Below are 27756 nucleotides of genomic sequence, written 5' to 3' on the forward strand. Positions count from 1 at the left end.
ACACACACACTCACAACAGCAGCATTCCACACTAATGGTTGCTTTGTGCCGGAGCAGATAAGCATGCCGGCTGTCAGAAACAGAGCTTTGAAAGGGGATAGCCACATTCCTACAGCTGATTCCAAAACAATGAGAAGAGTGTCCACTTGACTTCAGGGGATTATGGGACGTTTCTGGAGGCCAATCACAGCACAGTAATGCAACACCTCGTCCACACTGACGCCCAGAGGTTTCAGCCAGGGCGCAGCAAGCTTTATGTTTCTCATGGAGGTGGATTACCAGGAGCGCCCCAGCTGCAGAGTCCAGGCGCTCTAAGTGCCTTGCCAGTGTGGACACCTCAGGAGTTAGGGCGCCCGGGGCTGCTTTAATGCGCTCTAACTTGCAAGTGTAGCCAAGCCGTTGGTCTGAACTGCAGAAGTGCTGAGCACTCCCAGCTGCCACTGAAGCCAATGGGAACTGTGCTTTGAACATATAAAGCGCTATAATGCTAATCACTCTGAAGGATTAGGCTACAGACATCTCAAATTGGGCACCCAATTAGTGGATACTTTTGACATTAATGTCTTTGGGCCTGAGTTCTCCATCTGTAACATGAGGATAACACCTACTCCTCCCACAGGGGTGTTGTGGAGATAAGTTCGTTAGAGCTTGTGAAATACTCAGATGCTAAAGCGATCAACACCAGAGAAAAGCCCGTAAGGAAATTAATAACTCTATCTTCAGAGCAGGGTTTGAACAGTGTGCAGTAAATAAAGCCCGGGACACACACAGACCAATGAGGAGAAAACAAAATATTGAATATCTGCTCAATCAAGTGAGCATCATCCATTCTGTGCACTGAATAAGGCAGGGTCCTGTGATGATTGTACATGATCCTGTAATTCAAAACTGTATCATAATGCATATGCACAAGGGGCCCAGATTTAAGTTGCACAGGTAACATTCATTCTGCCATTTCCTAACCAGTGAGTGCTTGACTTTGCATACTTAACATCCTTCACTGCATTTTTTTTAAACGCAATACTGTACAAGCTTGTAGTTCCCCATTAACCTGACAAAATACTAAAGGCACTTTCCTCAGCAAGGCCAACACAACACGAGTTCAGAGTTTCACAACCAGGCCATTCTGGAGACATGATGAGCCAGGAGAAAAGTCAGGATAACTTTCAAGAAATTAATGACGGGGGAAACGTTTTGGCCCCAAAAACACCATTCCTAATTTTTTTCCAATCTTCCCCCCAACCCAAAAATCTGCCCTGGAATAAGATATCGTACTTTCTGGAGGATCTATTTCTTATCAGGGAAGTCAGCTTCTGCTACCCCATAAGGTATGTATTTTTAAATGCATGCATAATGCTACCCTTTGCTTGTGCCAATGGTTTCCTCGATGTTACGTATTGGGTGAGCTAACCCGCAATGAAAATTAAAACATGAAAGTGTTCAGAGTAGAGATCTCAGATGAGGATAGGGGGTATGGACAGTCATGGGTTGCATTTTAAGTCTCCAAAGGATACTCCTGAGGGCATTCTGTGCCAAAAAATTAAAAATTCTGCACCAAAAAATTCAAAATTCTGTGCACAGTATTATAAAATTCTGCAAATTTCTGCAAATTTTATTTGTCAAATAAACGTGGATGCTCCAGCATGGCATTGGGGAGCACAGGCCACTGACTGCACAGAGGTGGGAGATCACTGTGCAGCTCCCCCCACTCCTCCCCCCGGACTCAGTGGTGAGGCTGCACCCAGCCCTGACACAGCGCAAGGACCAGGCCTGTCCGAGAAACACCCTAGGGCCCTGCCCCTCCATGCCAGGTGCACCAGGTATGGGCAGGCAGGCTCAGCAAAGCAGGTTCCAAGTGTGAAAGGGCTTAGTGTGGGGGATACAGGTGTGGGTTGAGAGGGTTCTGTGTGGGGCAATCTGGGTACAGGCGGCTCAGTGGGGGATCTGGATGCACAGGGGCTTGTGGGAGGGTTCTGGGTGCAACACTAATGGGACTCTGCAAGGGGGGTGAGGGGGGCTGGGGCTCAGCAGGGGAGGTTAGAGCTCAGTGGGGGGGTCTGGGTGTGGGGAGCCTAGATGCTGGGGGAGTGGGGCTCAGTGGGGTGGGGATCCAGGTGCAGCTGGTTGGGGCTCCGTAGGGAGGCTTGTCGGGGTGGTCCAGGTGCAGGGGGAGTGGGACTTCTCAGGTGGGGTTCTGGGTGTGGGGGGAGTGAGGCTAGGCGGGAGGGTCTGGATGCACAGGAGTTGGGCGGATGGGGGAACAGCTCCTTGTAGTGATCCCTCCCCCTGCAGCTGAGGAGTGATGGGTGCAGGAAGTGCGTGCGGAGGAGGAGGGGGGCAGTTTGCAGAGCTTCCTACAGCTGGGGGAGAAATCTGGGGGTGGGTCCAACAGCCCCAGATGCCATGCAGGGGAAGGGGAAATCCCGTCCTCCCCAGCCCAGCCAAGTCCTCCCCAGTCCTGCCTCCTGCCCCACAATGATTTACCTCTCTGCTGGCTACCATGGGCACCCGAAGCATACTGCTGGGGAAGGTTGTACGACCACTCTTGTGGCTTCCCTTTGCTTCCCCATCAGAAAGTCATTTTTCTGTGGGGAAGCAAAGAAATCTGCAGGGGACATAAATTCTGCACATGCGCAGTGGTGCAGAATTCCCCCAGGAGTAAAAAGAGGGACTTTGGATATTCCTGTCCTAAATGGCTTCATATTTTGGGAGTGAATGGACCTGCAGCAAGAAGGTTAAGGGCTAAAGATCAAAGCACGCTACTTTCTGGGCTATCAGGAAAAGTCTGCTTCTTGTTTTGGGGAGTGCAGACTCAGCAAGTTCAACTCCCTTCTCTCCTCCTCATTCAATCTCTTCCCTTGCTTTACCTTCTCTTGTTGCTGAAGGAATTGTCACCCACTCCATTTCCCTGTGCCCAACCACTCCTCTGCCTCCAGACTATTCTTTCACCCTCCACCCTGATAGCACCATCACAACATGCAAGGAACACACTTGTCCTCACCGAAAAGCAACGAGGTGATGCCAGATTTCCTGCGCTGGGTCCTGCGCCGCACAATCTGAAGGGGGGGGGGGAGAAGAGTGAGACAGAGTGGACTCGTAAGGAGACATTAGAAGAACTAAACACATATAGATTGGCATATAGGGGCTAGAGTAGGGCAAGGGGATACAGCGACCGTCAGCAAGTCTCTGAGGGGTGTACACTGCAAGGAGAGAGGGGAACTGTTCGGAGTGGTCCTAGACAGAATGGGCAGTAACCAAAGCACTCTGAGCAACAGGACCAGCAGGAATGATTTCTGAGAGAGGGATCTATCAGGCTGTGGATTAATCTAAGGGTGGATGATCACCATCAGGGACATGCAGAACAGGACTGAACAAAGCATAAAAACAGCCAAACACTGGCTGGTGAGGGGGAGAACAGGAGATGACCCATGGATCTATTGCAACACAAAATTAATTCATTCCACGAGAGAGTGAAAGGCAATGTTTAGTGCTTAGCCGGTTGCTGAGATTCCTCTTGCGTGGGCTGGCTGTGGCAGGTGTGGGAGGTCTGGTGGCTGTGGCAGGTGTGGGAGGTCTGGTAGCATGGCCTCCTGGCAGTGAGAACAGTACATGTGGTCACATTCCCATCACAGTCCTAGCACTCACTCCCCCTCCCTGGGAAGGTGAGAGAAGGGAAGTTTATCATGGAGCCAAAGCCTGCTAATGCCGGGTGGCCTCGTGCTAACAGAGTGTTATAAGGGTGGATGGCCAGCTAGCCCATAAGGCAGTGTCACGAAGGGGATCTACAGCCCCTAACAGCCCAGATGGGCAGGACTCCGTGCACCCACCTTGGATAGATTATTGACAGCGGCGCTGGGGTTGAGCAGCTGCCCTTGGTCAGCGATGAGGTAAGCCAGGTGCTTGCGGCGCTGGGTCTCCACTGCCATGTCTGTCAGTGAGCCAGCGACGCGCATGGCCTCCCGCAGCAGCACCTCCGCATCCTCGATCTGAGACGGGATGTCCGAGAGAGTGTTGAAGATGGAGGCAGAATTCTCCGACTGGATTAGCTCATCTTCCTGCGGGAATGGGGAGAAACCACGCATACACAATACGCTGAGGATGTCAGTGACACTCACCAGGACTGCTAAAAGCCCTGCTTACACCTCAGAATGCAGTCTAGGCACGAAATTTAACCCAGGAGCAACTAGAGTATTTCTTAAAAGTTTCAATAAGAAAAAGTCCAAGCTGTTTGGTCAGGAGATAGCAGCAGCATCTCACACTGCTCTAGCACTTTCATACCAAAGGATCCCACAGCACATTATACAGAAATCACTTCATCCACCACAGAAACGCAGGCACCTCAAGGTGCTGCACAATCGCCATCTTGCACCAGCAATGCTACACAAGAGAGTCACAGGATAACTTCCCCTGAATTCTGAATGGGAGAAAGTTTAGGGTAATCACCCAAACTAAATATGGCCACGACAACAGGGATTGTGTGAACAGCACCAAAGGATCTTTTATCATCCCCAAATGGTCAGCAACTTGGTTTGACATCTCCATCCAAAGATAGTAAAAAACCAAGAACTCTCCGGAGCCAGGGAGGGCAGGACAAGTCTCCAGTCTGTGTTACTCTGGGCTCAGGAGTCAGGGGGGTGTAGCAAAAGAGGGAAGGTGATGGTGAGACATGGGGAGTGGAGGTGAGGGGAAAAAGAGCAGGAAAGGGAAGCCATCTTCTTGACTGAGTCTCCCAAATCTCAAACAATGGATTGCTGACTGCCTTCTGCCAGGACGTCCTTCACATCCCCAGATTCTGAGGAAATCAAGATGGCAGCTCTCGCTCTCCCCAAAGTGAACTCCTGAACCAGATACAACCAGGGGGTACAGGAGGGCCCCACCCCTAGAATCCTCCTCGTTCCTGAAGAGAAAGCCAGGGTGCTAGAAATCAGGGCACAGGAGGTGGTTGTTACCTTCATACTGAGCATGCCCAGTGTGACCTGGAAGAGCACCAGCGAACCCTGGTAGAAGAAGAGGTCCCAGATGCGCAGCAGCAGTTTGATATGCACAACGCTAGCGAAGCACGTGAGGAACCAGTGCAGGGTGATCAGGGACAGCTCTGTGTATGAAGAGACAGAAAGGGAATGTGACACAGGTGATCGGGTGACCAGAAAGGAAGAGAGCCCACACAGAACCGCCCTCCCAGCCTAAAAGGGACACCCTCAACTACTCCTCATTCCCAGGGGATTCTCCAGCCACCATGACTATAAAGGAGGACAACTCTGATGACATCAGTCAGCGCATGAACAGCTCTGGGGGACGTGGGGGGGGGGGCAGGGAGAGGCTCACATGCGTTGTGTTTAGTAAAATAAAACAGTCATAGGAATAAGGCCATTTTCTTGGGACCTAAGATATGACAGTGCCCCTTTTAAACAAGACTCAATCAGAACGTCCAAAACCACATGCGACATTGTGTGCGCGTACGTACAGCCACAGCCATACACCAGGAATTCAAACCTCCCCCTCCTCAAAAGTTTAATGTCCCTCCCCGCTCCCTGTGGCCCCCAAACAGGAGAGAGGGAGAGATGCTGCATCTCCCCATCCCAGTGCCAAAGCCTCCATGACCTCCTGGGTTGTCAAAAAACCCCAAACACAAGACTCCCAGGCATTCCTGGGTGAGAAAAGCCCCCCAGTAAGTCCAGTCCAACCCTCAAACCAACAGCTTCTCCCCAAAACACAACCACAATGCTGCAGCTCTGCATCGTCAAGCCCTGCAGCATACCAAACAGAGTATGGAGCAACAGGAATACACTGAATTCATCACTGCCACATGAACCAAGGGACACTTTACTGAGTGTATTCGGCTGGAGAGGGAGAGGGGTATTGTGGGAGCAGCCTCACAATTGTGGGTTCCTACCACATCATTTCAGTTTAAGGTGCTGTGCAGTACATAGGCCTCTCTTACACACACACACACACACACACACGCGCGCACACACACACGCATACGCATGTACATACGCATGAGCCTGGGTCATGCCTGCAGGCTGAAAGCAGCACCCTGGGTCAGAAGTTTCAATGGCCTTAGGGGCCCCTTTACCAATATCATGCTCTTGCAGGAGCTTGTCCAGCCGTGGCAGGTACTGCACGATGAGGTGGCGTAGGACGCGCTGGTCGGTCTGCACTCCCATCAGCGTGGTGCTGAAGTAGGAGGCAGGTACCAGGTCCTCGATGATGGCACACATCATCCAGAAGGCATCTTCCTCCTCCAAGAAGAGCAGCAGGGAAGCCGCCACCTAGTGAGAAGGGGAAGAAGAGATGTTCATTCCAAGCTTGCACTAAATGGGACATTCACTGGTGCTTAGGTGGAGTGGAACATTTCCATAGGTCTGTGTGGGAGATGGACAAACTCCAGAGTTTAGGAGATGGAAACATCCCTCATTTCCACACCCAGGAGCTTTGCTTTGCTTTCTCCTATTGGTGGAATTTCTTTCACATGCCACCCGAAGAGATTCTTTGCTATTTCAGTCACATCAGCTGAGTCTCGTGTCAATCAAATAAACAATATCACTCTCCTGCCACAAACAGACTAGTTTAGTCCATGTGCAGAATTATTCCTTCCATTTCTCCTGCCCCGCGAAATGGCTCCATTTTGTCTGTTCCTCTGATCTAATTTGGTTCGCATGGTGCCCAGCTGCACTGCAGCTGCCTGAAATCAGCTGCGCTGACTCACCTACTGCGGAAAGAATGATCCCTAATGAAGGAACACAAAGCAGGGGCAAGTGGAATTACCATGCCGGTGCCTTGGCAGTATCCGATCTCTGGGTAAAGCCAGGCTAGTCCCCGGAGTATCCTGCGCAGTCGTGGCACCCCGATGCTGTTCATGTTGGAGAAGCAGGCGTTGCTGGGCATGGTGCGGAGCAGGTCCTTCTCGATCTGGCAAGCACCCGTCACAAACAATTGCTTCAGACTCAGATAGTGTAATCTGCTTAACAGCCTCCTGCTCCCTTGGCCTCCCTGATGCCCTGCCCTGGCCACACACTCCCTAGCCTTCCCCACATCCTTTTAAAGTACATTTAGTGCCAGTGCAAGGTACTGGACTGGCACCATCTGGAGCCCGAAGGCCTCTGTTTACCCTCAGGACAGCATAGCCAGGGACAGAACAACTTCTCAGACACACTCTCCAAGGTACCTAAACTCTGCCTCAGAGGGACTGCCCTGAGGGATGAGAGGGGACTTCATACTTCTTGACCCATTCGGTCCTTGGTGTCACCCCTGAGAATGGCAGCAAGAGGCCAATTAGTACAGTCTGTGCTGCTGGGGTTTGTAAAGTGGACATTTATCCACCGGGATCTGGAGTGAGGCCACCCCACCCCGCCCATTTCAGGCAGGCCACCAAATCACAATCCGATGGCAAGGGCCTGGGCTTGACTGTAGTTCATGATTGTGAGCATAAAGGCTCCACATCACAGGCCAAATCCCCTGAACTGTTCAGTCCCTCCCTCCATCAGATGTTTTTGGTTTGTTACCCCAGGAGCTTGGCGAGTTTGGCCATGACGGCATTACAGAAAAGAAGGGAGGGGAAGGGAGGGAGGAAATTCCCTGTCCCAGCCTTGCTGGCACCTTGAGCCCTCACGACTCAGGAGGAAAGACAAAACCCTAGGAGACAGCTGCTGCCACTTGAATAGGGCATGCGCCTGCTGCTGGTATTTCAGTCCCAGGGGTCCCTTTCCTCATTAGTAGGGCCCTACCAACTTCATGGTCCATTTTGGTCAATTTCACAGTCATAGGATTTTAAAAATCGTAAATTTCATGATTTCAGCTATTTAAATCTGAAATTTCACAGTGTTGTAATTATAGGGATCCTGACCCAAAAAGGAGTTGGGGGTGGCAGTCTCAAAGTTATTGTAGGGGGGTTGCGGTATTGCTTCCATTACTTCTGCGCTGCCTTCAGAGCTGAGCAGCTGGAGAGCGGAGGCTGCTGGCTGGGAGACCAGTTCTGAAGGCAGAGCTACTGCCAGCAGTAGCACAGAATTAAGGATGGCATGGTATGGTATTGCCACCCTTCCTTTTGCGCTGCTGCCTGCAGAGGTGGGCCCTCAGTCAGCAGCCGCCACTCTCTGACCGCCCAGCTCTGAAGGCAGCAGTGCAGAAGGAAGGGTGGCATGGTATGGTATTGCCACCCTTACATCTGTGCTACTGCTGGCAGGGCGCTGCCTTCAGAGCTGGACGCCCAGCCTACAGCCGCTGCTCTCCAGCTGCCCAGCTCTGTAGGCAGCGCAGAAGTAAGGGTGGCAATACCACGAACCCCCTAAAATAATGTTGTGACCCCCCCCCTACAGCTCCCTTTTGGGTCAGAACCCCCAATTTGAGAAATGCTGGTCTCCCCTGTGAAATCTGTATAGTAAAGGTAAAAGAACAAAAAAGACCAGATTTCACGGTCCCTGACGCGTTTTTCATAGCCATGAATTTGTAGTAGTAGGGCCCTATTCCTTAGTATCTTGGTCAGTGTTTGTACCTAGGCATGATTCATACGCATATATTCACAGCAGAGCTGTCTGCCCCATGTACACAGAAACCAACACAGCCTGAGGACAGTGTGGATGCGGACTAAATCTTTCCTCCTCCCCTCTTGGGAAGGTGAAGTGAGCCCCTCAAACCAATAAAGGATGAGAATAATAATAAATAAAGGATGAGAAAAATTAACGAGTAGCATAGTCCAACCTCTCCCCTCCCCCTCATCTGTCCCTGCAGGCATTAAGCAAATTCCTCATCCCCCCAGTGCAACAGATCACCCATGTTTCCACCCCAGGCACTGGAGCGTTGGCATCAGGCAGGCTCCCAACCTGTTTGGCAGAGATAGTTTCGTCATTGGAGCTGTTTTTCACAATGTCTCGGTAGGACATCTCCGAATTCCTCTTCTTCTGCAAGGCCCCAGAGAGACGCATCCACAGCTGGAGAATCGGGGACATGAAAAGATAGGGTGAAGAGCGGTCAAAACGCAACCACAACAAACCGAGAAGTGAAAGCAACAGGAACTGGTCTCTCATTTCATACTCCCTGCTTCCCTTCCTCATGACTGTGCCCCAGGGCCTCACCTGAGGCCTCATGCTGTGTGGGATGCCAGCCAGCACCAGTGAGCGCAGCTTGTCCGAAACCGGCAGCGTGACCTCGATTTTGTCCCAGGTGAGGTCCCCCACGTCGTGGTTGTGCGTGAATTCCAGGTGGGCCTGCCACTTCAGCCTCTGCTGTGGCTCCTCCGTCAGCGGAATCCCCAGCAGCTTGCTGGAGTTTGGCTCAGCGCCATCTGCATCAGGAGACAGGGGAAGGCAGAGGTGGGAAGGAAACAGACAAGTAAGAAAGGGACTGGGCGGGGACCAGTGACAGACAGAAATGGAGAGATCTGTCTTCTGTATCTGAAAAAGCCAGACAAAAATATCTGAGCCTCTGCACTGGTGGCGGCGCTGGCGATTCAGATGCATGAGCCCTGCATCACAGCAATGACAGCCTGGGTTCAAACTGCGCTTGCCACCCAGCACCGCTTGTGTGGTCACAAGCAAACCACACTGAAACCCCAAGATATAGGAGGCTGGGACTCATATGTGCCTATTCAAAACGTGAGCCAGCCAAACAGCGGGTCATCCAAGTTAAATGAGAGCCTGGCAGCAGCTGCCCCACTGGGTTTTGTAACTTTGTATTTAATAAGGCTCTTTAATCTAATAGACAAAGGCACAGCGAGAGCCAATGGCTGGAAGCTGAAGCTAGATAAGTTCAGGCTAGAAATAAGGTGCAAAATTTTAACTGAGGTAAATTAACCATTGAAGAAACTTAATAAGGGAAGTCGGGAATTCACTGTTATTGGCATTCTTCACTCAAGACTGGCTTTCTAAAATAAATGTTCTGGCTCAGCCATAGGACATGAGCTTGATGCAGGAATTGCAGGGGTGAGGTTCTGTGGCCTGTGTTATGCAGGAGGTTAGACTAGATGACCAGAATGGTCCCTCTGGCATTAATATCCATCAATCTATAATATGCTCTGGAGGAACAGGCACTCCCTTTGCCACACCCCTATACCCGTGTCACTGTCCCTGGGGTGCTTCCCAGGGCTCAGTGTGGCACTCAGCGCAAGTGTGCACACACACACACACACACACACATGCACATAGAGCAGGGATACGCATACCCCTGGGAATACGCAGAGGTCTTCCAGGGGGTACATCAACTCATCTAGATATTTGCCTAGTTTTACAACAGGCTACATAAAAGGCACCAGTGAAGGCAGTACAAACAAAAATTTCATACCACTTGTTTATACTGCTCTATATACTATACACTGAAATGTAAGTACAATATTTATATTCCAGTTGATTTATTTTATAAATTATATGGTAAAAATGAGAAAGTCAGCAATTTGTCAGTACTAGTGTGGCTGTGACACTTTTGTATTTTTATGTCTGATTTTGTAAGCAAGTAATTTTTAAGTGAGGTGAAACTCGGGGTACACAAGACAAACCTGACTCCTGAAAGGGGCACAGTAATCTGGAAAGGTTGAGAACCACTGACAGAGAACACTGCCTCCTCCTGCCCTTTCCAGGGGGCTAATCTTGCCCAAATCAGTTTTCCCCTTTTCAGGGTACAGCAATGCAATGTGACGTCTCCTCATATGGCAACCAGGAATCTTCCCATTGCCAAACACTCCTTTTCTTTTCCTCCTCTTTAGCCACGGCAGCTGGCCCCCATAATTAATGCCCAGCTGCATGGGTTCTCCAGCCATTTTAACCCCTTTCTGTTTGGTCCTCCCCTCCTGCAAGGTGTGCAGCTAAAGCAGGTTGTTGGTTCTGCCCCTACTCAGGCACCCTTGGTCAAGCTGTGGGGGCTTTCCCCTCACCTGGACGGGTAGAATAGCCTATCGCAGTTGCCCACCTTGGGATGGGAACCAGAGGTGCTTTGATAGAAGGTTTGAAAGGTCACTGAGTTTCACTGCATCTGCTGTAGGTGCTCTGCATTGCACTGCTGAAAAGCTACAGTGCTATTTACCGCAGCACATATTGCTCAGTGAATCGTAACAGCTGTACCTCCCCCTCCTGCAGCAACAATGCACCAGTGAAACACGCTTTCCCCGCCTCATGATGGCAAAGTTACACTGGGGTCACAGACTGTGCTGGGCCAGCGCTCCAGCATTTTAGATATCACTTTCCAAGAGGGCCAGCACTTTTAAAGCACATCCCTAAAAAAACTGGAGTCAGGATAGTGCTGGGAACTGAAGACATCACAGAGAGTGGAAGGGAGATCCTATCACATGAGGTACCATGGGGATAGAATGGGCCCAGAAAGAGGGTAGGGGCAGCCTTACCTTCCTTATCCACTCGGAAGCCGAATTCATCGTACCGGAATTCCGGCTGCTCCACCAACTCTTCTTTCTGTGGGCGTGAGAGGTAGAAACTAGAGGTAGCATTGATTTCCATCATTTGGCCACTAGGTGGGGCACCTGCTTATTGTGCCAGGCTGTGTCACACTGCCTAGGCCCCAGTAAGGGAGGAGCAATCCCAGCTCCTGGGATGCACACTCAGACCTTCATCCCCTCCTGAACACTGCTCTGTTCAACAGGCAAAATACGCTAGTCTAGCCCCGCTACACAGTGAGGAAAGGGCTTTGGCTTCTCTTCAGTAGATTCTGCCTTAATTCCCCACCCATGTCGCTCTCCTCGGCTTCTCATTATGGAAAGGAGGCATACCATCTGCTTGGGAGAGGCAGTGGATCTGGATCACTACTCTGAGATAATCCCTACGTGTATGGGAACTCCTGGGAATGCACCCTAACACAGCCCCCACATGGGTGGTCCTCTAAGACATGGTTAGTCCTTCATTATCCTGTGTGTGCACCCCTAGCACTGCCCCGCCAAGACCCCATCTACATTCCAGCCACCAATGCAACTGCACCAGTGCAAACAGTTGGGGTAGGCAGGCTACGCTGGTGGAGCCTGCCCTGGTTTCAGTCAGAGGTTCTTTCAGCTCCACAGCACAAACACCAGTTTTCCTTGCTTATTCTAGAGCAGAGGTTCCCAAACTTTTCTTATTGCGTGTCCGCTTCCAGATCTACCAGCTGCCCGCGTGCCCCTACCCTTCTCATCACTGATACTTTGTGAGTTCTTCTTAACACTACCTGTCCTTAGCCATTTGTCCATATTTCACTGTTACATTCAGATATAGTTATAGTGCGACGTATACAACCAAAAACAAACCCCCTAAGTTCTGAGCTCAGTTAGACTGGACACTTGCTGGGCAAGTGAGCCCATGCTGTCCGGTGATTGGAGGTGAGGGCTCTGTATATCAGCGTCTCTGGGTATCTGTGTTCTCATGGGTACATCTTGAAATAAATTAACTACCGTATTTTATATAACAAATTCACATAGAGTTTTAAAGCTTCAGCTGAGTAGCCTATTTTGAAAATGCAATAAATAAAATCCACCATTACACAATTACTCCCATGTACCCCCAGAGATGTTGCGCGTACCACCAGAGGTATGCGTACCACAGTTTGGAAACCCCTGCTCCAGGGGTTGGCACAGGTGCAGCTATGCTGGTGGCTGAAATCAGGGATAATGCCATGTGTAGACAAAGCCTAACCCACCCGACTCCTAACAACTGCCCACATGTGCACTCCTAACACTGCCACTCTTGCATCCTCCCACAGCACAAACTGGCATCAGTCAGTCAGTGCACCCCTAACAAAGCTCCCCATGTGTGTTCTCCCCAAGGCACACAGATAGCCCCACAGATACACATACTCTTTCACTGCACGAGTCTCTGAGAAATGGGCTCAGAGGCCCATCCCACTAGGCTCCGTGACTCACTTGCCTTTAACAAACATTACTGGCAGGTTACAAAGCTCTACACTCATCCCTTAAACCAGAGCATGTCACTGGGGATGCGGGGGTGGGGGGGAAAGAGGTTAATTTCTCCTACAATGCATTAGCCCACACAGGGCTATGGAACCCATGACTGACTGGTGGATGGTTAGAAAGACCCTTCTCTGAATCGTAAAATGCAGCCACAGGGTTGCAAAAGAGCAGGGAAAGGATCCACAGAGGTTTCTTCAGGCTCTGGGTGTCCCCTTGGCTCTGTTCAGCAGAGGCTGCACTCACTACCCAAAACTTAGTTTAACAGCAAGTCCCAGCTGTTTGCAGCTGCAAACACACAGAATTTAAATGTCAGCTCATTGCTTAGAACAGTTTTTTGGGGACAGAGAAAGTCTGCACCTTCCCTGCAGCATTAAGAGTCCAGTAAGCCAGCAGCAGCACTTCACATTTATTACTCTACCAATGAAGAGAAAAAAAGCAGACAAACTGTGTTCTGTCCCCTCTCCCCACTGTACCTGGGTGTACTTTGCCAGGATCTCCTGTGGCCAGATGCTGGGGGTGAGAGCTGAGAAGGGGCCCCCAGAAGAGGGAGTGTGGTTTCCTAAATACAAAGGGATCAACACACACAATAATTAAGAACAAGGAGCAGCTTAGCAGATATTAACTAACACCTAATACTGACAGCCAACAAATTCAGTGAGATGTCAGGTGGTTACAATGGCATCTAGGTATTTATACAGCTCTCATCACCTTAGTAACTGTGCTACCATGCCCAAGGAAGCAAACAGCATCAGCTTATGTTTCTGTAGCATCTTTCATCCCTCGGGAACTCAAAATAGTAAGTGTCACTCCCACTAAAAGGAAGCACCTCTAGAATGGAACTCGAAGCAAACTTTTTATACCAGCATTTCAGACATTGTAATGACTAAGTAAAGGTGCACAAGAGCAAGATCAGGTACCCTAGGGATAATGGAGAGAGCGTTCAGGGAAGTGAAATGATCATGTCTCATTGTGATTTTAGGGCTCATCTGAAACATAACTAAACAGCATTCCCATGTGCCACATCGGAGCATTCGTTCAATCTTCATGGAGCAACGACTACCACCTGCTGAGTCACTAGTCCCAATTCCCACCGCACCTGGCGTTTCCTGGAGCTTTGTCATCCAGACCCAGTTTAACTTGTGAGCTGAATGACATCTACATAGCCCCCAAATCTGTCTCCTCCAAGAGGCGGCAGCTCCACTAGAACTGAGGGGTTGGGATAAATCTACCCTCCTCTCAGAGCTTGTAGTGGGAGTTCAAACAGCGGTGGCTGAAACTGCAGTTACAGTAAAAACAAAAAACCTAAAGTCAGATTTAGTCCCATTCCATAGCTCATTTAAAAGAAAAAGGAGCCAAGTTCGCTAATCAGACTCAACCCCCTGCTCTGTTCAGTTGGGAGCATCACAGCTCTGGGCAAGTGGTTTGCACTGCTGCAGTCGTCCAGCAGCACCTCAACCACGGATGGATGGCACCGAAGGAACTGTTGTGAGGAGAGTAAAAGTGAGATGGGGAAGGGCTGCGAATGTGGGGTGAGAGAATCTAAGACTGTCCCTGCTGGATACAGGCCTGGTCTACACCTAAAAGTTAGGTCAACATAGCTATGGCGCTCAGAATGCACACCCCTGAGTGCTGTGTCTGTGCTGACACAGCTAGGTCCATGGAAGACTTCTTCTGTTGATCTAGCTACTTCTGCCCGGAGAGGTGGATTTTCGCAGATGGCACTAAGCTGGGGGGAGAGGTAGATACGCTGGAGGGTAGGGATAGGGTCCAGAATGACCAAATTGGAGGATTGCACCAAAAGAAATGTGATGAGGTTCAACAAGGACAAGTGCAGAGTCCTGCACTTAGGACGGAAGAATCCCATGCACTGCTACAGGCTGGGGACCGACTGGCTAAGCGGTAGTTCTGCAGAAAAGGGCCTGGGGATTACAGTGGACAAAAAGCTGGATATGAGTCAACAGCGTGTCCTTGTTGCCAAGAAGGCTAACGGCATATTAGGCTGTATTAGTAGATTGAGGGAAGTGATTATTCCCCTCTATTCGGCACTGGTGAGGCCACATCAGGAGTATCGCGTCCACTTTTGGGGCCCCCCCTACAGAAAGGATGTGGACAAATTGGAGAGAGTCCAGCGGAGGGCAACGAAAATGATTAGGAGGCTGGGGTACATGACTTATGAGGAGAGGCTGAGGGAACTGGGCTTATTTAGTCTGCAGAAGAGAAGAGTGAGGGGGGGATTTGATAGCAGCCTTCAACTACCTGAAGGGGGGTTCCAAAGAGGATGGAGCTCGGCTGTTCTCAGGGGTGGCAGATGACAGAACAAGGAGCAATGGTCTCAAGTTGCAGTGGGGGAGGTCTAGGTTGGATATTAGGAAACACTATTTCACTAGGAGGGTTGTGAAGCACTGGAATGCGTTACCTAGGGAAGTGGTGGAATCTCCATCCTTAGAGGTTTTTAAGGCCCAGCTTGACAAAGCCCTGGCTGGGATGATTTAGTTGGTGTTGGTCCTGCTTTGAGCAGGGGGTTGGACTAGATGACCTCATGAGGTCTCTTCCAACCCTAATCGTCTATGATTACTTACCGCAACAAAAAACCCTTCAGTCGCTGTGGAAAGAGCCTACACTACAGCAGTGTAGATGTGCCACTGTCACGCCTGGAGTGTAGACATGGTCATAGTTTACTAACGCTTGGACTGAAAGGATCAGACGACCAAGGCTTAACCACCCCTCAGCCTCCTTCCCACCCCAGGCTGATCAGCTGGTAGTTGGAGCAAAGCGGGAGAGAACTTCCACTACACATCTCTGAACAAAGCTTTTTCCTCTTTTTGGCTTCATACAACATCAAATCCACCATGAGGGAAAGATCCTGGATAGGAATAGAGCTGAGCAAAGTGGTGATGATGATGCATGAAGCAGAATAGATTTCAGCCTCTCTCCCTCTATGTCCCATGGCTGGGACAGCTTCTGCAGGGCTCCGTGTGGCATGGCTGGGGAGAACTGGATTAATACCAATTGAACATGGGCAGGATCATTTTGGGGGAAAGGAAGAGGCATTTTTACAGTTGGTCTCCCAACCAAAGCAGCACATTAAAATAAATTAATTTCTCTGGTTACTGACCTCTAACTGGAGGTTCTTCGAGGTGTGCGACCCCTATCTGTATTCCACTGTGGGTTTACGTATGCACACCATGCGCTCGGAGCCAGAGAACTTGAAAGCAGTGTCCATTGGTCCACGCATGCGCCATGGCTCACCTTGTGCCTCCGATAGAGGGGCTAAAGCAAGGGGCAGACCGAGCATCTGTCCAGTTTCTTCTCTAGTGCAAATCAGATCCGAAGCAGAGGGGAAGGAGGACAGGTTGTGGAATACAGATAGGGATCACACATCTCAAAGAACCTCCAGTTACAGGTAAGTAACCTCCCCTTCTTCGAGTGATGGTCCCTATTGTTTTCCATTGTGGGTGACTGACAAGCAGTACTTAAGTAGGAGAAGGGTGTGAGGAGGCAGACAGTAGGGCTGAGTAAAGGATCGCCATCCCAAAGGAAGCATCAGCAGAGGAGTCCTGCACCAGGGTGTAATGTCTCACAAATGTGTGAACAGAGCCCCAAGATTCTGGATCTGGGAGAGCAAAAACATCCGGTGGAGCAGTAAGGGATTCCGTTCTCCCGGTGTAAAAGGGGTTCTATCTGTCCAAGCTGCTGGAGCCAGAGGAGATTGTTTTACTTTTGAGGAAGATGGTGCCATGGATAGGCGAAGTTGGTGATAATCAGTCTTAGTCAGTGCCAGCAGATCCTGGGGCTTGGGAGGTGCCCAGGATGACGGTACTGACCGATCGCGGTCCAGTACTGATGTAGCCCAATGTTTATGGGCTTTCTTCTCGTGCATCTGGAACTCAGGACATACTAAGTTCCCTTAGGCCAAGCTGATGGGCTTGCTCCGAGCCGAATCCGACTTCTTTGAAGTGGATTTAGAAGAAGACTTACTCTCATGCTTATGAGAGTTTCTTTGATTCCTGACAAGCTTCCACCAGATTTGGACTTTGTAGCAGGAGGCGTACTCCTTGCTGAATAAGGCTGATGTATGGGAGGGTTCCTTACCCTCATTTTGATTGAGGACGCATGGTCTTCTCCATGAGGTGTTTCCAAAGACAAAGTTCCCACCTTTCTTGGATATGATTGGGGAATGACCGGCAGATACTGCAATTCAGTGCAACGTGAGCTTCCCCAAGGCAGTACAGGTGGTCACTGCTGACTGAGAAGGATTGCAGACGGGAAGCGCAGAGTTTGAAGCCCAGAGTCTTGGGCGTAGTCCACTACCCACCTGGGCTACAGGGAGGTGAACGTTTCCCCCTCGAAAAGAGTCTAACACCAACATCTATAAAAACACTAAATTATAAAACTGTATAAGCTGCTAAAAACTATTAACAATGTTAGATCTAAATCTTATTTTGTAAGCTAACGCCAAAGCTATGAACACAGAGAGGTTCTGACCCAGACCATGTGGCAGTAAGAAGGAACAGGAGATGTGGCTGGTCTGCCACACCCTTTATCCCGTTGGTCGGAGGCATGAGGTTAGCCAGGGCGCATGCACGCACCAACGGACATTACTTTCAGATTCTCTGACTCCAGGCGCATGCATAAACCCACAATGGAATACAATAGGGACCATCACTCGAAGGAGAAATGGTTCCTTGAGACAGTAACTTACCAGCAGCAGTTCATGTGAAAAAGAACAAACAGGCTCTTTCAATAGAGCTTTATTGTTGCTGGCCCTCCCCTCAGACATAGGCAGGAAAATATGCTCCAAGGCCTGGCATCCTCTGCCTACCTGACATGGTGCTGGAGGAGTGTGCGTGATGAAGGGCGGCGTGTATCTCTAGGCGTACTGCCCTCCAAAAAGTCTTAGGTCACTGCTCTGCTACAAGAAAAAAAAATAAGGTAGAAAAAACAGAAGTGTTCATGAGAGTATTCATTCAACATCTGGGGTCAACTGTGTCCCAGTTGCTCCTAATGAACAACCCCCCAACAATTTTCCACAGGAAGATGAAATCCCCTCAACCCAAGACCTATCCACATGGCCTGGGGGAAATTCCTTTCTGACCTGAGTGACAAAGGGACACAACCAAGGGTAAAATGATCTCTTTACACCATCCTTGTGATACTAAAATCATGTCAGATTTAATGGGAAAATAACATCAAAAATCAAGTTGCCTCTCACCATAGAAGCTGTTTGCTTAATTTTACAACACACTCAGGATCCTGCATTTAATGGTGGGCACTAGGAAAACATGACCTGGAAGGAATTCAGAGCATGATTCAAGACTGGAGGGAACGCCGCTAACCGTACACCAGGAATTACAGGGAAAGCTTTAGAATATCTGCACAATACAAAGGGTGTAAACCTTGAGGCTGTAGAGGAATTGTTCTGAGTGGTACAAGGGGATATAACGAGGAGTAATAAGAGAGAGAGAAACATTTCATAAGAGTGAGGTCTATTAAGCTGTGGAATAGTCTCCCAAGGGATGAAGTCGGAGTCTCACCACTCAGCATACTCTGAGGCCTGGTCTACACTACAAAGTTAGGTTGACGTAAGCCACCTTCTGTTGACCGAATCATGCATGTTTCTACACTTAAATTTGTCTCCCACCTATCTAAGTGCTCTGTTATGCCAACACAGTAACACCAGCTCTCAGAGCAGAGGTCAACGCAGCACAAGGGTAGACACCACATTACCTATGTCGACCCTAACAGTCCTCCCGCAGCTGTCCACAATGCCCAATGCTGACCGCTCTGGTCACAACTGTTAACTCCACTGCCCAGAGGTTACATTGACTGGAAGGGTCCCCTGCCCCCACTTAAAGCCCTGTGAATTTTTGAAAAGCCCTTTCCTGATTGCCCAGCTTGATGAGCACACCCAGCAGCTCTCCACTGTTGAGTGCAACTGCCCATGCCAGCTACACGCTCCAGATGCGCTCCTGCCTGAGTAGACAGGGAATACTGGAATTCCTGAGCCAGTGGGGAGAAGAGGCTGTGCAGACACAGCTCCGATCCAGACGAAGAAACACTGACATCTACAAGCAGATTGCTCGGGGGATGCAGGAGAAGGGGTTCGACAGGGACCAGCAGGCATACCAGAAAGCCAGGGAAGCCAACAGTCAATCCGGTGCTAAGCCCCAGACCTGCTGCTTTTATAAAGAGCCGCATGCCATACTTAGCAGAGACCCCACCGCCACCCATCACACCACGGTGGATGCCTCTGAAGAGCCAGAGTAACAAGCCCAGTGGATTTTCCCACGCCAAAATTACTTCCCACTGACTCGTAATAATCCAGCATGGCAAGTTTCCACAGCATGCCGCCACTTGCTTCTCCACTGTCAGTACAGCTCTCAGTTTGATATTCCTGTGTTGGATGGCTGGAGTGCCTCGGCATATAGATCCAGAAATGTGGCCTTGTGCATCCAAAAGTTCTGCAGGCACTGCTCATCATCCCAAACCTGCATTACAAAGCAATCCCACCAGCCATGGCTTGTTTCTTAGGTTCAGAAGCAGCTGCTCCATGAATGCCACCAAACTGGTTCTCACTACATCCCACAGCAAACTGACCATGAGGAAATCATAATGTTTCCCACAGTTGTTCTTCTGGCTCTGCAAATACCAGAGGATTGTGTGTCTTGTGCTTGCAATGCTCATGACAATAGTGCAGAGCTGTGCCGGCTCCATGCTTCTGTCAGAGATGGTGGACAGTGACAAGTCCTGTGCGGATTCATGGGAAATTTAAAATAGCTGTGGAAATTACAGGATAGAGCTATTATGGGATGGAGAACATCACATTATGGGAAATTGACTCCTTGCTCTCAGTCACCCCTGTGCAACTTATTTCTGCCCCACCATGAGTTACCAAAACTACCCAAAAGACAGCGTGCTGAATGGTAGCAGGATGCATACTGGGATACCTATCTCTGGTGCATTGCACTGTGCTTGGACACAACCTCTCCTGGTGCATACAAGCAGCACTGATGCATGCAGCCAAGTACGCATGTGCACAAGTGATATACTGACTGCAGCGGCTGTATGCCAATGTAACTTGGGTCAGCAAAACTTTATAGTGTAGACACGGCCTAAGATGAACTGGGCCCTGCACAGGAGAACACACTGTAGGGAACAATCCTGATTGGCTGGAAGATGGTCTCTTCTATCAGCTCAGACAGTGAAGCCAGACTATTTGGCTTCATTTCTCAGCTCTCTAGCATGTGCAGGTTTGTAGAGGGTTTGCCAGGACTGCAGGAAAGATTTCACTCCAGACATAGACTTGTTACATTGAATTTAAAAAAAAGTCATACCATTAGTTGTCAGGTTTTATAAAACTTTTTTGTATAAAAGCCCACTAAAATCTAGATTTGGGACTTTAAATTGTTTAAAAGCATCCCAGGTTATACCAGACTCCCAAACACAGACTTGGTCCATTAAGACTCATGTCTTCAGCACCTGCTGAACTCCAATGGCAAGTGACAAACATCACTGGAACTATAACGGTTCAGGATCCCTAGCTGGGCAGCGTGTAGGCCATTGATACAGAGTGGAAAGCAGATGTTTGAGAACATATATGACAATGCTCCTTCCTTCCTTATCTGAACAGCTGTCTAAATGGGATCAGATGGCATGACCAGTGAGTAGCTCAGAATCAAATTTAGCAGCAGAACTTCACCTACTGAACCTACCTATATTGGTTATTTCCACCACCTGTAGTGAGAAAAAACTATCAACTTCTCTCTCAGGAGCAGAACTTGTTTGGAACTTATGCACAGCACTTGTCCATGCTGTCCTCAACTGCTTCCCACATGTAGTTGTTAAACCCCCTGAATTCTGCCTTGCATCCCTCTTCCCCTTTCAGTGCTGGGTCTTTCCTGAGCAGCTAAAAGGAAAACTATGCAGTAACTATGCAATGTGAATAAGCCACCACCAAAAACTGAGCTTAGAACCTCCAAACTCATTTTACTCGTGAGCTTTAGCAGCATCCAAACCTGGCAGATAGGTTTGGTTAGGAACTTTCCACAGGGGCTACTTCTCCCCCTCTCATGCCGCATTTTGACACTGCCTTTTAAAGGTTGCTACCACCGTGTCTTAGGTGATTGGGCCCCGGGTGTAGAGCGCTTGGGCCACATCCTACCCTTTGCTAAGGTGACCATATTTCCCAAAGAGAAAACGGGCACCCCCAGCTGCTCGCCCGAGGGGCCCCGCCCCATGCTGTTGCCCATCGCTGGAACCCTGCACTTCTCCCCCTCCCCCCACGCAAGGCTGTTGCCTGGTCACTGGAACCCTGCAGGGGCCCACATGCTGTAACGCTGCCCCCTCCCCCCAGTCCCGCCTCCCCCTGCGGGGACTGGCATCTCTGCAGTCACCTCCTCTGCACTGCATCCCACCTTTTTTTCCAAAAGTGGGCACTTGTCCTGTTTAGTTTTGCCAACTGATCAAATCAGCAAGAGCAAACGGGACAAATGCCCACTTTTGGAAAAAAAAAAAAAATCGGGAAGGACAGAAAAAAAAAAAAAAAAAAAAAAAAAAAAAAAAAAGGGACTTATCCCAGCCAAAACGGGACATATGATCACCTTACCCTTTGCACAGGCAACTTCACTGAAGCCAATTAGAGGTGCAGGGGGGTTAGGTCATGGTGGAATTTGGCTCCTCGCCCTACTTGTTTTTCTGAGTCCCTTTAGGTTTCTTTAGACTCCCTGGTATTACACTGTGGTTTACGTTACATTCACTCTGAATCACTGACCAGCGCCTCAAGCACCTGAGTGGGGAGCATTTTACAATGCTGCTGTTCTCTGTCCCAGACTCTGCACAGCCCAACCTGTGCGCAAAGCCCCAGGGCACACAGCCCGTCAGCTGCATGTTAACGAGGGGCGAGCCCAGCGGGTTGGGCACAGCTGTGGAGGAGAAAGTGAACTGAAGCCAAGTTAATTATCTAGCCTGCTAGGAAATGAAGGGAGGAGGGAGAGGCCTGCTGCTGTGGGTTCCTTCCTCATCACAGTGCAGCCACACAGGAACACAGCACCTTTCCTTGCCCACTCGGCCACAACAGCCCTGCCTAACAGTGTCCCCTCTCCCTAGGGTGACCAGACAGCAAGGGTGAAAAATCGGAACAGGAGGTGGGAGAGGGAGTAATAGGAGCCTATATAAGAAAAAGACCCAAAAATCGGGACTGTCCCTATAAAATCGGGACATCTGGTCACCCTACCTCTCCCTGCCAATTGCTTGATCACCACACCGGCTGCTCCTGCCTGCACCCCTCCCTAAACATGGGCCGGATAGTAAGGCACTGAACTTGGTGGGCAGGTTTTTCCTGACTTCAGTTGCTATGGAAACCTTCCTGAAAGCAGTCATCTGGGACCTGCCTGAGAGAGAGACAGCCCTGCTGCTGGCCTGTCATTGCCAGGGGCGTGAGAGGCCAGAGTGGAGGTGGATGAATCATGCCAGGAAAGCAGGAAGGTGCCATCAGCTGCTGCACAGGGAGACAGTGAATTGGAACCCGTCCAAGGACCCAAGCGTCTCACCATGAAAGTGCCAAAGCAATACCACAATAGCCCTCTGACTCCCCACCTTGGTGGGGCAAAGATTTCTCCACACCAGCGGCTCTCAAGGGGGGCGTCCCAGCATTGTCTTGGGAGGACAACTCCACTCCGTAAGTACAGCTGCTCATCTGATCCATCTCAAGTAGCTGCTAGGGGCACCCTTAAACTATCTGCCTGATCTTGATGAATCCTAGCAGTAGTATTATTACGAAAAAACATTCATAGCACGAAGCTGCTTTAGACATTAAAACATGAATTCAGTTCACTCCCTGCCCCAGCTCCAGTAAAATGTCACAGGGAACTGGGGCAAAGGATTCTGGGGCACATCAAGGGCTCAGTGGGGAGTGGGTACATGCTGGAGGAGAAAGGTCAAGGTCAATGTGCTCTACACATTCCCTGTGGCCCCATACCACAACTGCACTCCCTTGACTGACCGATGTCGGGCCAAAGCAGCCCTCACCTCTTCCAAGGAGACAATCTGTACTCCCCACCTCCAAGGAACTTCCAGCTGATACAAAACCAGGAGGTGCAATTTTAAATGGATTTCAGAGATGGACAGAAAGCCAAGGAAGGAGACAGGATGAACCAGTTAGAGTGACAGTGGATGAATTGTGAGACAGACTGTTAAGAAGCCGGTGAAGATAACATAGGATGAGGGTCCCTGTTTCCAAGAGCACGGGGATTATACCATTTGAGCACCGTGGAGCCCCCTGCATTATAGAGAGAAGTAACAGGATATTGAAAATACAGAGGATCTTACTGGAAAATTCCAGTTACAGGAAAAGTGCTGTGATGAATTACCTTAAAAAAAAAAAGAGAGAGAGAGAGAGAAAATGTTATGGCTGCAAGGTCAGCATCCCAAAGTTAGGGTATTGTCTGTATAACCTTAACTCTGCCCCCTGCGTTATGACAGTCCTTACGTGATTGCATGCTATTTCTCATGTAGGCTTGACTGTCAGTAGTGCTGAACACCCACAATTCTAACTGCAGCCAGTGGGAACTGTAGGTGATTAACATGTCTGAAAATCTGTCCCATACAATTTTTTCTATTACCCCAAATACACGTTTCCTCTTGTAGTGACACCACTGCTCTGTATACCAGGTCCATAAAATAATTTCTATACACAACGGGTAGTGAACAAAGCAAGAGCTCTTGCAGCGCTTGTTCAAAATGCACACATTCAATATTGCAGCTAAGTTAGCTATGCAATTCGCACAATGCACTCTTCCCACAGCCACAACACGGCAAGGAGCGCTAAGAAATTATATCCGTGGAAGTGCAAGCTTTCAAACCCTCAGAACTCTCTCAAATCAAACCCAGTTTTTACCTAACATTCTCTGTCCCATTTGAGAACAATTTCCATGCAAAAAGTCAATTTCCAGTGTCTAGACATTCTGGTGCTACAGCTACTATCACCAGAAGACCAACACAAAAAAACCACAACGTACGGCAAGAATATCAGCAGATATAGTTAAATACTATGGAAGTCCCCTGTGATGTTTTCGGGAACATCCACACCAGTAGTGTTCTGTCACAGCCTGCCCTGTAATGTTGAGTGCCTTTATGCTGTCCAGTTTTGGTTCAGAGCCCTGACACCAGTAGCCTGCCCACAAGCACAAAAGGTACATCTACATTGAAAAAAACCCCAATACGCCCACACCTATAGCAGCAAGTCTCAGTGCCCGGGTCAACTGACTTGCGGGGCTCACACTGCAGGGCTCACAATCCTGCTTGGGTTGGAACCTGGGCTCTGAAACCTGGTGAGAGGGGTGGTTCTCAGAGCTGGGGCTCCAGCCCAGTGGGAACACCTGCACTGCTATTGTGAGTCCCACAGTGAGAGCACAAATCAGTTGACCTGGGCTCTGAGACTCACTGATGCGGGAATATTTTGCAGAGCAGATATGCTCAAATTCTCACCCTGGTTTCCACCAGCCTAGTTACACCTTGCAGGGTGACGCCAACAGCACTTCCAATCCTGTGTCTCCCCAGATCCAGCCACCCTGAGTTCTTAACTACCAGACACTTGGGACTTTTCTCCTCTGGATCATCTCCCCCGAAGGTGTGAAACTAATCCCCAGCTGGCAGCTTGCTTTGGCATATGCTCTCCACACAGTCTGCACACCAGAGACATGCTTGAGGCAAAAAATAAACAAAAGGTATATTTAATAGAAATATCATATTCAAGAAATGGAAGTCGTGCGGGTGAGCAAACATACACAAATTACACTGAAAACAAACAAAGGTGCAACTTCAGGCTTTATACTTTTGAATTAGATAAAAATACCTTTTCTAATACAAGTTACCTATTGCCTCCACTGTTTCCCAGCGTACCCAGTCCCAGAGGATCCAGATTTCATGGACAATACCTGCCAAGTGACTGTCCCTCACTTCAAACCCCTCACTTTTTAAGAAGTTTTCAGGTTTCTTTTCTTCTTTAGTCACTATTGATATTCCAAGTGGGAAAAACTCCCTCGTTTCTTAGGCCTTGTCTACACTGCCACTTACAGCACTGAAACTTTCTTCGCTCAGGGATGTGAAAGAACACCCCCCGAGCGATGCAAGTTTCAGCGCTGTAAAGTGCGACTACACAGCCACATTAAAGCACTGCCGCGGCAGCGCTTTAACGTTGGCTGTGTAGACTAGCCCGTAGTTTTCCAAGACTGGTGTTTTCTTTTCAGTTTCAGGTTGTTTCAATGTTTTCCCATTAACTTTAATGGTCCATCATTTGTCTTTTCCTGGATTGTACAATTCTAGGTGCTTGGAGCTAGTCTCGTCTTCCCTGCCTGACTGCCCCACTGCGAGATGAAGCTGAATGTTGCAACACAAATTATGAAAAGTTTTATATATACACAAATACATACATTCATAGCCACAGTCTGTGTGTGTGTGTGTGTGTGTGTATATATCTATATCTATCTATCATAATGACATTCATGTTCAGAACATTACAAGCTTTCACAAAAGACCTTACTCAACATATTTTATAGCACAATGACATTGTATACAATCTGTTTATTCAACTGATTATTTTGGGAGGAGATTTAACCCCCTATTCTCCTCTTGGGGTGTCCAGACCCGGACTGTCACCCCCCAGCCACTTGAAAACAGTTGAACCCCTTCTGTTCAAACTTCCACACACACAAAAAAGTCATCTCTGTGTAGAGAAAATTCCAACTTGCCAAGTGAAAGCATGGACAGTTATATGTGTGACAAACAGAAAGTTGTAACTGGAAACAAACATCCTCAACTACAGCTGACTGTAGTGTTCCAGCTACAGTACCTTTGTCAAGTGTGTAACTATTCACTATACAAGGATATACAGTAAAAGCTTTGTTATCTGGCATGTTGGGGGAATGGGGGTGCCAGTTAGTCAAAAATTCTGGTTAACTAAGGCCTGGTCTACACTGGGGGGGAGGAATCGATCTAAGTTGTGCAACTTCAGCTACGTGAATAATGTAGCTGAAGTCGATGTACTTAGGTCTATTCACCGCGGTGTCTTCATTTCGGTGAGTTGACTGCTGCCGCTTCCCCGGCGACTCTGCCTGCGCCTCTCGCGGCGGTGGAGTACAGGAGTCAACGGGAGAGCGCTCGGGGGTCGATTTATCGCGTCTAGACTAGACGTGATAAATCAACCTCTGCTGGATCGATCGCTGCCCGTCAATCCAGTGGGTAGCATAGACATAGCCTAAGAGTTATACTTACCAATGGAATACCAATGTTCAAAGAATTAGAATACCATAAAATTAATATACATATAAATATACGTATAAAATAGTATACAGATACTCACCAATCCAGTAGTAGTACTGCACTGCAGAGTGGTTGGTTTCTTGAAGCACTTAGGTGTATACAGGTAAAGTTTTCTATACAGTAGGTTATCTTATGACACTACATATCACTATGGGCAGCGTATGGCGTACACCCAGATAACTAAAAATAACTAAAACTATAGTGAACATAATTTAATCTTTCTTTGACGATTCAGAAGGCACTTCAGGATCTTGCAGTGCCGTCAGGGTCATCATTATCAACATCAATTATCATTGTAGCTGTAGAAGGTGTAGGAGATTGGGCTGAATCTGTACTGGCCCCATGACACACCCTGGAAGCTGCTTTTTTGACTAAATCCCTTACATCAGCTTGCTTACTTGTCTTCTGCCTCTTTTGCATAAAAGTGGAGTGCAGAATGTGCAATTGCATAACCTCCTGGGCAGTATAACATGGCTGCCTTTCTGCAAATTTAATTATTGTATCAAAAGCTGAAGCAGCCTTTCCCCAAGTTATTTTGTCCTCTTCATTAAAATCATCTTCTTCACTGTCTTTATCAGTGTCCTTTGACTTTTCAGTATTCAAAACAGTCTCTATTATTTCTGTATCAATAACAGTATGTGTCACTTCAACCTCCTTGTCAGCTTCAACCCACTCTTCTAGCTCACTTTCATGAAGTTTGTTGATGGGGTGTGAAGAAGGAGTATCCTTCACCATTTCAAGAATTTGTGCGAATGTATTTTTTCTAACTCTTACTTTAAAGCCTTCAAATTCATCTTCATCAGACGACACTTCTGCAAACATAACACTAGGCCACAATTTTATCCAAGCTCTCCTTAATGTTTCACTTTTAACAGAATTCCAGGCACAAGCAACATTAAAAATTGCATCTTTTATATTATAACGAGATTGAAAGTCCTGTATAGTGCCTTCATGATTGATCAACTTTCTCAGGAAATCTCTTCTGTAATAACATTTCATATTCTGGATGATGCCCTGGTCCATAGGTTGAATCAATGAAGTAACACTAGCAGGCAGGAAGATGGTAAAAATATTACCAGACACTAATTCTGTTTCATGAGGGTGAGCTCTACAATTGTCTATCAATAGAATAGCTTTGCTATCTTCAGGTAAGCTTATTTTTCTAAAATGTTCTTTCACTGCAGGTACAAAATCATGATGAAACCAATCATAAAAAATTTCTTTGTTCATCCATGAATTACCTTGCGCTTTGTAAACAATAGGTAAATGTGCAACACCTTTGAAAGCTCTAGGATGATTATATTTCCCAATCACCAAAAGTTTTATTTTATGCAAGCCTGCAGCATTAGCACACGTAAGAACAGTTAGTCTGTCTTTATTCTGCTTAAAACCAGCAGCTCTAGATTCACTTGCACCTGCTAGGGTAGAATTTGGCAAGCATCGCCAAAATAGGCAAGTTTCATCAGCATTATAGATTTGTTCAGGGGATAGATCATGTTCAGCAATTAAATTTCTAAAAAATTCACAATATTTTTCTGCAGCTTCACGGTCAGCCGATTTTT

At 48.5% G+C, this 27756-nt stretch overlaps 1 protein-coding gene across 1 annotated transcript in view; it reads right to left on the bottom strand.

Annotated features, from left to right (window-relative positions):
- The window catches only part of SGSM3 (small G protein signaling modulator 3), a 50612-nt gene that overhangs the window by 16907 nt on the left and 5949 nt on the right, over positions 1 to 27756 (bottom strand). The window contains exons 2-11 of the mRNA XM_026657456.2: positions 17700 to 17789; positions 13351 to 13436; positions 11330 to 11396; positions 9075 to 9283; positions 8823 to 8930; positions 6769 to 6912; positions 6077 to 6272; positions 4950 to 5095; positions 3828 to 4055; positions 3002 to 3056 (exon numbers count right to left, since the gene is read on the bottom strand). Coding sequence (XP_026513241.1) covers positions 3002 to 3056; positions 3828 to 4055; positions 4950 to 5095; positions 6077 to 6272; positions 6769 to 6912; positions 8823 to 8930; positions 9075 to 9283; positions 11330 to 11396; positions 13351 to 13436; positions 17700 to 17706 — 1246 coding nt within the window. The 5' untranslated portion in view covers positions 17707 to 17789. The remainder of the gene's footprint in view (positions 1 to 3001; positions 3057 to 3827; positions 4056 to 4949; positions 5096 to 6076; positions 6273 to 6768; positions 6913 to 8822; positions 8931 to 9074; positions 9284 to 11329; positions 11397 to 13350; positions 13437 to 17699; positions 17790 to 27756) is intronic.

The sequence above is a fragment of the Terrapene carolina genome, unplaced genomic scaffold, assembly GCF_002925995.2.
Source record: "Terrapene carolina triunguis isolate 2854851 unplaced genomic scaffold, T_m_triunguis-2.0 Scaffold247, whole genome shotgun sequence".
NCBI lineage: Eukaryota > Metazoa > Chordata > Testudines > Emydidae > Terrapene > Terrapene triunguis.